Here is a 12,089-nt window from a genome sequence, read left to right as displayed (position 1 = left end):
CTGACCTCCTCTGATGTTAATAAAGCTTGCATATGGATCCGCACGTCTCACGTCTTCTCAGCCCCGTAACATCAGCATCTTGATATGCCACACCTGTGAGGTGGATGGATTATCTCGGCAAAGGAGAAGTGCTCACTAACACAGATTTAGACAGATTTGTGAACAATATTTGAGAGAAATAGGCCTTTTGTGTACATAGAAAAAGTCTTAGATCTTTGAGTTCAGCTCATGAAAAATGGGGGCAAAAACAAGTGTTGCGTTTATAATTTTGTTCAGGGTATTTTGTATCAGACATTATTTCAACCTTTAAAAATAGAACAAGGTGTCAATATCAATCAAGAACACTTTAATTATTCAAAACAGCAGACAAATGTAATTGAGACATATTGAAAGGTTAACCATTTTTCTGGTTTCAAGAGAGAACTTGAGTTATAAATGATCAGTAAAAGCTTCTTCAGTCATTAAAAATTAAATGTTAAACACATACACAGTTGACTACTGTATGGGACATATCATGTGATGTCCACATCATACAAGCCATCAAAGTGAGCAAACAGTGTTTAGTAGGAAACAGCACTAATCACAGGTGTTACAGGTTCTACAGATGTAGAGATGAGCCTGACCCACATTACAGCTCACAAATTCTGAAAGATCTGAGATCTGCCGAGGTATTACTTATCAAACCCATAATAACATCACTTCCTTAAATTATTCATACTACCTTGTTAAGCTTTGAACATTAAAGAAATTTCCAGTGTTTACATTTTGCCAATAGAAAGATTGTTTTTTACATAAGTACGGAAATAGTGATGCTTTGAATAAACTTAAGAATAGTGACACCAGTTTTATTCCAGTGTTTAGTTGGACAGTGAGAAAGATTAATTTAGAATAACTAACAGAGGAATTAGATGATTGCCTGCCTGTGGCAGAATACCATAGCACATCTCTGCCGATGTACATCTAAACCTACACATCTCCAAAAAGGTAGGGCAGATCTGTGATTAATGACATCCGGGTGACAAATTCTATGTCCCCTCTCCCAAAAACACTAAATCAAGTAAAATTAGTCCCAGAACTTTCACCCAATTGTCCTCAGATTCTAGATCTTTAGTCGAGATTTGTTTATCACGCTATGAGCAGATTTAAAAAGGCAAAAAATAATGAATTTATGACAACAGGTCAGAAATAGTAAACGATTTCTCCCAAAAATATCAGTAGGACTTCTGACCTCTTCACCTACCATTACTGTTCAACACATATCAAACCAAAATAATTCATGTTTGGTCAAATTAAAGTTAGAAAATGCTTTACAAAGGAAGAAAATGTTTGGCCCTTATCAGGGCATTACATGAAGACTTATGTGATTTTATACCAAAACGGGCAAAACATGCTACATTATAGATTTTTACAATGTTTAAATCTGATGCCATGTCATCTATCATGAAGGATAGCTGACATAAAATTGCAACATGTCATCCAACTATCATGGCAGTAAGACTGGACCACCTATGCAGGCCAGTACATACGTTACTGCTCAGAGATAAGAGCGGAATGGTTTTAAAAATCCAAGGAATTGTTCAGTGTATATGTGGAATTTGCTTTCACATTTTCATTTCTTTGCACCTCATATTTCTGTCATCTTAAACTGGTACAGGCGGGTTTAGAGTTTGGGCAGAAGCATTCAAACATACACAAACAGACATTATTAGATGGACTATGGTATTCGCTCCGTTTGGAGGTGATGGTCCCATCTCGGTCACTCTTAACACGAATGTTAGCTTGTTCAGTCCTTTCTTAGTGGAAGAAGCCCAGTTTCTCTCGGAGCCACTCCTCTGTCAAGTCTTCAGTGTTCCTGATCTCAAACACCTGAGAGAAAGCAGATACAGACAAATTAAAAAAAGAATTTCCACAACATCACTGGCTGTAAGGTTAGGTGTGTTAGTTAGAGCTCACCTTGGTCAGTTCAACCGTCTGTACCAGTTTGTTTTTGCTGCCGGCGTACATCATCTGCTGCTCAGGTTTGCATCCTGGGAAATCAAGTTTCATTTTAGAGAAGTTTCATTTTGGAGAAACTGCCTCATATAACAGGGTTTGTGCATGTTGACTATTGAATATGTGTATTTTCTTTACCAACAGGACTGGAGAAGATAAAACACAGAGGGTAGGACACTCTCCCATCATCGTGCTGGTACTTATAGCTGTAGACTACAAATGTGTCACAGGTTAAGGAATCCAGTGATTGTTTAATGTTGAACAGACACATTTCATGAGTTTAATCACAGTACTGCACAGAGTGAGTTTTGTTTTAGTGAAGGATATCTGGGCTGTCTCTCTGGTAGCTCATTCTTCAGGTCTTCAGGGGAAATATCCTACAAGGAGAAATCAAACCCAGGTTTACACCACTAATCTGCTGAATTATTAGTCCCACTAGAAAGCTATGTATTGCATGTTGATGCAATAACAGTGTGTATTTACTTCATGCTCCTCCTCCAGAATCACCAGCTGTTTGTCTTTATCAATCTTCACTGTAACCAGAGGACCAAAACAGCAATATCAGCATTCAGTCCTTACGCTATATGAGAAAGTGTAAGCATATATGGAACAGCTTGAGTGTGTAAGAGTTTAATTTCAGTTTGACTCACTGATGATGGCGGCATTATTAGTCTCCTTCCTGAAGCGGAAATCCCGCAACTTTTTCACCAGGTCTTCGTCCACCTCACACACAACTAAAGACTCACTCTGCACACACACACACACACACACACACACACATTATTGTTACTATTTTCCACATGTCAGTCAGCTTTATTACTATTTTCAGTCTGCTTAGTTAATTGCGTACAAACTTTTTAATAGTAGTAGTGTATATATAATTCATAACCGGCTACATAACTGGAGAAACTCCCAATTAATCTCTTTGATTAGGAGTCATACAGGTTAGGGGACACACTCAGGGTTCAGAGTTTGTCAAAGTATTGGTTCTCAACTGGGGGCCTTTGCAAAGTTTTGGGGGGGCACAATAAGTCTTACAATTATATAAATGTAGTTATATTAATAAAATATTAATTACAATACTAAAAAATACAAATGTGTACAAATGCTGTAAACACAAAAATACAAATGTGCAACATTAAACTGACATCATTTTATGAGTTTATTTATTTTTAGTACTACCAGATGTACATATCAGCTTAGATAGTGGAGCCTTCAAATATTGACCTGGATGGAAACTATTGACTATTTCTTCTGATTGTGTAATTCTGTTAACAAACCTAAAATCACCGCTGTTTCAATACAGCCAACTCAACAATAAAACCACCTGTCTACTCTGGCACACAACATCACAAGGAAAAGGAGTTCACAAAAGTCATGCACCATGACAACCAGTGTAGGTCATCATCACACTGATGTCATCAGGAGAACAATCACGTTCTTAGCTGTCGATGAGGCGGACGAAGTGGGCAAACGTGTTTTGACGTGCAGTGTTGGTGGAATGCAAAGAATCCGCGTTTATTTCATTACATTGCTTGTCATTTCTGCTCTGATTTGATGACATTGTTTGATCGTGGCTTGACGTGCCATTCAAAGTAAAGGAGCCACACCGTCTCTTTGTCGCTTAGCAGATTTCCCAAATTTCCTTGAAATACTGAAGTGTGAGCACGGCTGCAACAGGAAATGAGAATTCCCCCGGAGCCGCCGGAATTCCATCATATCGCAATTATGTAAAACGATCCTATCTCATGAAAATTCAAAACAGAGATTTGGGGATTTATATTTAACGCCAAACGTGCCTTTATTTTGGTAAACTTTATGAAGTCGGTGTAATGCCAGAGAGGGTTTGACATGCAGCTCATCACAAAGCACTGGGGTGGAACTGCAACAGGGCTCAGAAAAAAACAACCCCTCTAACATACACGTATCCCAGACCGTTGAGGCGTACGGCGTTATTTGTAAATGCCTCCGTGTTATTATACATCCTACAAGAGAGGGCCGCCATACAAATGTTTTTATTAATCCAAGGCAGTTTTTGTACTCACCATTTTCACAGACAGCACAAGCTCAGCAGTGCAGGAGTTCTACCGTGCCGCGTCTCGTGACGCTCGTACGACCAATCAGAGCACTGGAACGCGCCACAATTTGCATAAAAGTCTGTACTAGGATCAGTTTATTTCACCCATAGAAGGACGAGATCTGTCTGATCCCAGAACAGCAGCATTTAGGCATGAACTGATGCTCATGGAAAGAACTATCGGATGCACACTTTTCTCCACCCTGCGGGGAAATTAGAGGATTTAGATATATTGCCAGCTATTCGTTCAAAATAAAATAAATGAGTATATGAAATGCACGCAAATGTGCCATAATTAATTTATTTACAGTAGTGTAAAAGTAATATTCAATGTACAAGTGACTTTGGTGTTTAAAATGATGATAATAATAATAATAAAATATACAGAACCTATTTCACTTAAAAGCACATTTAGAAATAGCTACAGACATGTAGCTATTAAGATGTTGTAGTCCCACTCCTTTTTAAGCATTAGAGTCTTTTTTATTTGTATATGATATAAGCATTAAAAAAATATCATATTTTTCTTAATTTATGGAAAATGTAAATGTATCAGTAACTACAAACCCGAAACAATCAACATTTTGTCAACATTCACCATTTGTTGGAAAAACCTCACCTTTTCAAGGCTCTATTTGTGGAAAATGGCATTTAGAAAACTGGAAAAGTTTCTAAGCCAGTTGTTATTATGGTTGTTATATTTTAAGCCTCCCAGGGGTGAAAACGCCCCCTTCGTCACAGTAACCTGCGCATGCGCAGATGAGCCGGCCCATCCCTCAGAGGACACGCCCATCGGGGGAGCATGCGCCTGCATAACGCTCATATCTGATCTATAAACACAGTAGATCGTTCTGTTCCTTTAACTACAGTAGTTAATGTGTCATCCATATTATTTGGCGCTCACAATGTTTTCAAACACGCTGTTGAAAACCCTCAACGTTCCAGTTGTCACCTCACTTCCTGTATAGAGTTGAGTAATTCTGACTTTAGGATCTTTTCAGGCGACGGGACCTGGTGCTGCTCTGAACCCCCAATCCTCGGACCGCAGGCCCTGATCCAGTCGAGGTAACGTTACTGATGCCCTCAAAACTGCTAACATTTCACTCAAATGCGCATGTATAGCACTACACAGATTAATTTATGTGGAGTTGGAATGCCTGATTTAATCTTACATTGTAAAGTATAACTTAAATAGTTGCGAGAGTGTGTTTGATACAGTGACGTTAACGTTACGCTCTGTTAGCGTCTGTATAACTAGTACATGTAGACTTATGACAGAATCTGAATTGTATACAACTGCATGTCACTAAGTGTCACTGTTTGTATCTGTTTAGGCCATGGCAGACTTTTCGGTAAGTGTTTTCTAAATAATCTTGTTCAATAGTTTCAATAGTTCATTTTTATTAGTTTAGGCTGTATTTTCTCCTGTGTTAGTAAAGTAAGACATTTTATCCGTGTTACCAGCAGTAGAAATGACTGTAATAGTAGACCCAGTTATTTAAATTTCTCAGTTTAATTGATATAATATCTTTATTCAGCGCATATATTCAATAATTAAATGAAAAATAGTAGAGATATACCAGAATATCCAGTGTATAATACAGTGAGACCAGCATAAACCCACTAGTGAAAAAGTTTCTGTTATGCATTCTTTTATAATTTAATTATAGAAATTACCTATTTTTATTAAAAATATATAAAATGAAATGTTGTTATACTTTATTATAATTAAATATAATTATTTTAATTATCAGCATAAGAACAGTATAAGTTAAAGTAAAACATATTTAATAAAAAAAAATTGTTTAATGACAGCAGCACTTAAGCTGCATGAACTCCACAAGCCTGATGATCATGTTGTCCAGCATTATTTGATCCACAGAGCATCTTGTACTTCAGTGGAAGCAAAAATGTCTAACCTTTTGCCAAAAGAATTTCAAATGTCACAAATTTGTTTATTTAATTAGCTAGTAATACCTAGAAATATTGTGGAATATTAAAAATCATTAATTTAACATCATAGTGTTATTTTTTTACACACTCCTACAATTTTCTGTTTATTTACAGGTTTAATTTTGTTTTCAATCTCATATTTTTAATCTGGTTTCAGACTTTTGGACCCCACTGTTTGTCCTAGTTAGTCTTTGGCTTTGCGATGATAATAACAGACCAAAAGTCTCTCTGATAACTCTCAGCTAGTGTTTTTTTTACTGTGATTTTTCTGCATTCTCTTTCTGAAGCTTGCTGACGCAATCCCAGATGATGTTTCTAGTGAAGCATCGAAAAATAAACACACCAATCCATCAGCTCCTGGAAATGGGGCTCCGCCCCCCACTAATCCTGGCTGGCCTGGTGCAGCCCCTGGTGGCCCTCATTTCCCACCCTCAGGAGGCCCTGCCCAACCAACAGTACCTGGCTTCCCTCAGACTGGGCCATCTGCCCCAGGTCCCTTTCCACCTGGCCCAGGAGCCCCGGGCCAGTTTCCCGGAGCCCCTGCTGCCCCGGGTGGATACCCTCCAGGACCAGGCGTACCTGGACAGTTCCCCTCCAACCCTGGAGCTCCAGGACAGTTCCCCTCAATGCCAGGTCAGTTCCCACCAGGTGGGGCACCCGTGCCATACCCCGTTCCTGGACAGTTCCCCTCCCCACCTGGGGCTCCACAGGGCCCATATCCAAATGTGCCTTACCCGCCAGGTCCATCTGGGCCTGGCATGTACGGCCCAGGAGGCCCTGGTGCCTTTCCACCAGATGGAGGCCCAGGATATGGAGGAGGAATGTTTCCCCCAGTACCAGCAGGATCCTGGGGTCCACCCGGAGGGGGCTTCCCTCCTCAACCTGGCCCACCAGGAGGCTTCGGTCCAGGGCCCATGGGACCATATGGAGGGCCTGCAGCTCCAGGTGGAATGCTGGTGAGCAATTATGACTGTTTAAATAGGTCTATAAAGAGATTTTGCATGCACGAGTCTGCTCATAAGTGTATATGATGGGTTTGTTTGGTGATGGCTCTGCATTGATCTGGTGGAGTTTGTTTTATGAGAGTGTTGGTGACATAAGCATTGCTTTCAGGGTTGTAGGTTTGGCTCTTGAGGTCTGGGATGCTCCTTCTCTGGTGTCATTCTGCTGGATCACAATAAATCTGCAGATCTTAAATGCAAGCACATCTTGTGTAGATCTCAAAAGCTCCTCTTCTTGTTTTTCAGCCACCACATAGACCACCATATTTTTGAGCACAATGAACAGCTCAGCCAATCACAGGAGGAGGACAGCACCACAGCCATCACAAAGACCCCAGTTAACATCCAATCAGAGCTCAGAGTTCTGGACACTGAGCACATAGTTCATGCTGATATATTAGCATATCACCTTTGCAAACAAATGCACATATGTAATGTAGCTGAGCTACCTAATTTCTGCACAGAACATTCATGATTATTAATATTATACTTTTTAAAAGTTCATTGTTTTAATGATGTTATTGCTTTAAAAAGAAAAACAATAAATAATGCACTTTGTGGTCATACAACAAACAGATGAAATTAATATTATTGTAATTAAAGGTTTTATATGGGCTCAATTTATTTGTCAACATCAGCTTTTGTCTGAAATTGTAGGTAATGCTGAGAGGTTGGCATTGTTCACGTACTGTGGCATAATGTATGGTCTTCATTAATCTTTAGGGCAGAGAGAAGTATAAGGACTGAAACATATGACAATCACTTTCAGAAATCTGATACGTTTTATTTTGCATTCCGTGATCATATATAAACATTTTAATAATCACACTACTCTTCAAAAGTTTGGGGTTGGTAAGATTTCATGTTTTTGAAAGAAGTCTCTTATGCTCACCAAGGCTGCATTTATTTGATCAAAAATACAGAAAAAAAACAGTATATTGTGAAATATGGTAAAAAGTTTAAATCACCGTTTCTGTTTTAATATATTTTATAGTGTAATTTATTACTCTAATGACAAAGCTGAATTTTCAGCCGCCATTACTCCTGTCTTCAGTGTCACACAATGCTTCAGAAATCATTAATTTGCTGATTTGCTGCTCAAAAGATATTTCTTATTATTATCAATATTGGAAACAGTTGTCCTGTTTCATATTTTTGTGAAAACCGTAATACATTTTTTGCGTTCTTCAATGAATTTTTTTAATGAAAATCTCCGGTAGCAAATTTATTTGCTGTAACTTTTGATCAGTTTAATCCATCTGTGTTGAATAAAAGTATTTCTTACAAAAAGCAATCTTACTGATCCCAAACTATGATATTTTATGAACGATAGTGAATATGAATATTCATGGTATACAAAGGCATCTTGAATTTTAATATTTTATCGGTTATTATCACAAATTTGTTCATAAACAGTGTGCATGTTTGTGTGTGTTTGATTATACGAGGCTTTATTCACTGAGGGGAATCATGAGTCAGTGGGTGGGGTTTGGAATCAGGGATTGGCAGTTTATGAGATTTGTCACAGTGTTGCCAAAGCAAAGTTGTTTATAAACTAGGCGATGTCATCAGTTAGATTTCCTTCTTTTGCTGTTTGTCATGTGATCTGTGACATGGCATTAGCTGGAACAGGACAAAGAGAAAGGGCATGTGTGTTTGGGTCGTCGCTGTTTAGTATACATAGGCTTTTGTGGTGATTAGTAATTTGCTTCTCTTAGAATATTTGTTCAGTTCAAGTTGGAAAATATTCCTTTGAATTGAACAGTCCTGTTTAATGTCAGGGAGGGATTCATGTTATTTTGCAGACTATGGAAAAGCCAGAGATGGAACTTTATGATGGAGCATGGAAGAAACTCGGACATCATGGGAAAATGTATTAACAGACGATGAAGTCTCTACACTTCATGTGTAAATCACTGAGCTCTCAGGGTAATGGGGCTGATCCAACACTGAGATGATGATGATAATGCATATATTTGTGCTTTATAGTTTTATTAAAAGTTAATTTTATTTAGCAAAGATCTATTAAACTGATCAAACGTGTCAGTAAAAGTAATGTTTATATAATGTCCTGTATCACAGTCTCCACAACAATATTAAGCAGCACAACCGTTTTCAACAGTTATGATAAACATGTTTCTTGAGCAGCAAATCAGCATATTAGAATGATTTCTGAAGGATCATGTGACACTGAAGACTGGCGTAGTGATGCTGAAAATTCAGCTTTGCCATCACAGGAATAAACTGCATTTTAAAATAAATTAAAATAGAAACCAGTTATTTTAAATTGTAATAATTCTTCATATATTTCTTCAATATTGTATATTCTTCAATATTACAGTTTTTACTGTATTTTTGATCACATAAATGCTGTCTTCTTTGAGCAAAAGTTTTTAATGTTTAAATATAAAAAAAATCTTACTGACCCCTAACTTTTGAATGGTATAGTGTATTTGTAAAAGATCACAATTTGATGTCTCTTCTGATCTTCTCTCAAGTTCTGGGATATAGAGTTCATTTTAGAATAGTTTATCAGGTCTAGCTGCTTACAAAGATATTTTCTTTGCAGTTATATATACCATATTGGTTACTGGTGGATATTTGAGATTTTTTTTTATTTTAATAGTATCAGTTACTATCAGTTATTACTATTAAAAATGATTGATATTTATAAAGTTATTGGTATCATCATATTGTACATCCCTATTTTCGGTACCACAATATACAGTAACAAGAATCAAAGATAGAGTCTGGAGGCCCATTTTTACATATGTTCTTAGTGTAGACACCTGTGGCAACTGTTGAAGAACTCCGATAACTTATGTGTATGTGTGTGTTTTAGCCATTGCCGTATGATCTTCCGCTGCATGCAGGGATTATGCCCAGCCTCGTGATTACTATAGTGGGTGAGCCAGTACCAGGAGGAAACAGGTAATAAAAAAACAAAACAACAAGATGCTGCATTACTTCTGTGTGTCCAAAGCAAACTTTCACTTCTCTTTTCTCAGGTTCCATGTAGATTTTGTGAGGGGGCATGACGTGGTTTTCCATTTCAACCCTCGTTTCCATGAGAACACCATCGTACTGAACACACAGCTTGGGGGCTGCTGGGGTCCGGAGGAGAGGGAGGGAGGATTTCCTTTTGTGCAGGGCAGACAGTTTGAGGTACAGCATTCTGATTTACCCTTAGAGAAGGAACTTAAAGGAATAGTTCACCCAAAAATGAAAATTCTGTCATCATTTACTCAACCTTAAGTTGTTGCAAACCTGTATGAATTTCTTTCTTCTGTTTAACACAAAAGAAGATGTTTTGGAGAATATGAGTAACCAAACAGTTTCTGGTCCTCGTTGACCTGATTTTTTTACCCCCTATGGAATGAAATAGAATAGATAACCCAAATATGAAAATCATTTACTCACCCTTAGCCAATAATTTACTCACCTCAGGCCATCCAAAATGTAGATGAGTTTGTTTGTTTGTTTGTTTTATTGGAACAGATTTGATGAAATTTAGCATTACTTCACTGGCTCACCGATGGATGCTCTGCAGTGAATGGGTGCCGTCAGAATGAGAGTCTAAACTGCTTATAAAAACATCACAATAATACAGTCCAACAGTTGTCTTGTGAAGTAAAAAGTTCCTTGTTTGTAATAAACAAATCCATCATAAGACATTAAGATTTTAACTTCAAACTGCTGCTTCTGGCTAAAAGGCAGTGTCCTCTATCCATAATAATTGCTTTCTCCAGTGAAAGTGTCATTTCTTCTGAATCAGAGGAGAAATATGCACACATCAAGCACCGTTTACAATTGAAAACAGTCCATAACAGTTCTAAACTAATATGTTGGTGAACTTCGATATGAGACAGGGGATGGACTTTTTTTATTGAAGGAAGCATTATTATAAATTATGCACTTGCATTTTGCCCAGAAGCGATGGTTTAAAGTTAAAACATTTTAATGATGGATATGTTTCTTACAAACACTCAGCTTTTTACTTCACATGATGTTAACTGATTGAATGAAGTTGTGTGGATTACTTGTGGTTCATTGTGATGTTTTGGATTAGCTAATCAAACTCTCATTCTAACGGCACCCATTCACTGCAGAGGATCCATTGGTGAGCAAGTAATGTAAAATGCTAAATTTCTCTAAATCTGTTCCTGTGACGAAACAAACTTATCTACATCTTGGATGGCCTGAGTATATTTTCAACTAATTTTCATTTTTAGACGAACTGTTCCTTTAAACCATATTGGATTTCAGTTGAGTTTTCATAATGTGTTTGTGTGTGCAGCTGAAGATCCTGGTGGAGGCGGATGGGTTTAAGGTGGCTGTGGACGGCGTTCATCTGCTGGAGTTTGAGCACAGAACAGGCGGGATGGAGGATGTCACTCACCTGCACATAGAGGGAGACCTCGTTCTGTTCAGCGCGGCCCCCAGCATGATCTAAATCCCAGGGGCGTAGGAGCAATTTGACAATGTTGAGGAGACACATTAAGTCATTGGTCCTTGAAAAGTATAGATTATCTTCAAAAAAGTGTGACGAACAGAAATTTCTAAAAGCTATAATGATGTATCTGTTATCTGCCTCTCCATTGCAGATTAATCAAACTCAGACATGTGATCTAAACAAATAAAATACGGATGTAAAGAAAGTTTCGGCGGCCCCTCTGAGAGGTCACCAGGACACTGATATCACTGATATGTCTAAAGCACCATAACTTTCTGTTTTTCCTCATTCTTTCACCTGTCAGAATGCATTATGCTAGTTAACCTTTCGCATGCACACTGCCATTCAAAAGTTTGGGATCAGTAAGATTTTTAATGTTTTTTAATGGAGTCTCTTGTGCTCATCAAGGCTGTATTTATTTGATCAAAAATACAGAAAAAAATGTAACATTGTGAGATATTATTTCAATTTCTAATATTGGTTTTCTGTTTTAATGTACTTTAAAACATAATTTATTTCTGTGATCAAAGCTGAATTTTCAGCATCATTACTCCAGTCTTCAGTGTCACATGATCCTTCAGAAATCATTATAATATGCTGATTTATTATCAGT

General features: G+C 37.8%; 2 protein-coding genes across 2 annotated transcripts; one reads left to right on the top strand and one right to left on the bottom strand.

Annotated features, from left to right (window-relative positions):
• Positions 1–345: 345 nt before the first annotated feature.
• LOC107705437 (glia maturation factor beta) lies at positions 346–4,158 on the bottom strand. The gene is made up of 7 exons (XM_016508736.1): positions 4,038–4,158; positions 2,643–2,739; positions 2,476–2,525; positions 2,320–2,369; positions 2,131–2,213; positions 1,954–2,027; positions 346–1,866 (listed from the first exon to the last, which is right to left on the bottom strand). Exons 1-7 carry the CDS (start codon positions 4,038–4,040, stop codon positions 1,795–1,797), a joined length of 429 nt encoding a protein of 142 aa, XP_016364222.1. The 5' UTR covers positions 4,041–4,158; the 3' UTR covers positions 346–1,794.
• Positions 4,159–4,888: 730 nt separating this feature from the next.
• lgals3a (lectin, galactoside binding soluble 3a) lies at positions 4,889–11,874 on the top strand. The gene is made up of 6 exons (XM_016508735.1): positions 4,889–5,134; positions 5,404–5,421; positions 6,310–6,978; positions 9,866–9,954; positions 10,032–10,188; positions 11,321–11,874. Exons 2-6 carry the CDS (start codon positions 5,407–5,409, stop codon positions 11,474–11,476), a joined length of 1,086 nt encoding a protein of 361 aa, XP_016364221.1. The 5' UTR covers positions 4,889–5,134; positions 5,404–5,406; the 3' UTR covers positions 11,477–11,874.
• Positions 11,875–12,089: the final 215 nt, after the last annotated feature.

Source organism: Sinocyclocheilus rhinocerous, unplaced genomic scaffold (assembly GCF_001515625.1).
Source record: "Sinocyclocheilus rhinocerous isolate Xijiao unplaced genomic scaffold, SAMN03320098_v1.1 scaffold564, whole genome shotgun sequence".
In the NCBI taxonomy this organism is placed as follows: domain Eukaryota; kingdom Metazoa; phylum Chordata; class Actinopteri; order Cypriniformes; family Cyprinidae; genus Sinocyclocheilus; species Sinocyclocheilus rhinocerous.
Note: the sequence above shows the minus strand (reverse complement) of the source record. Positions and strands in the feature narration are given on the sequence as shown.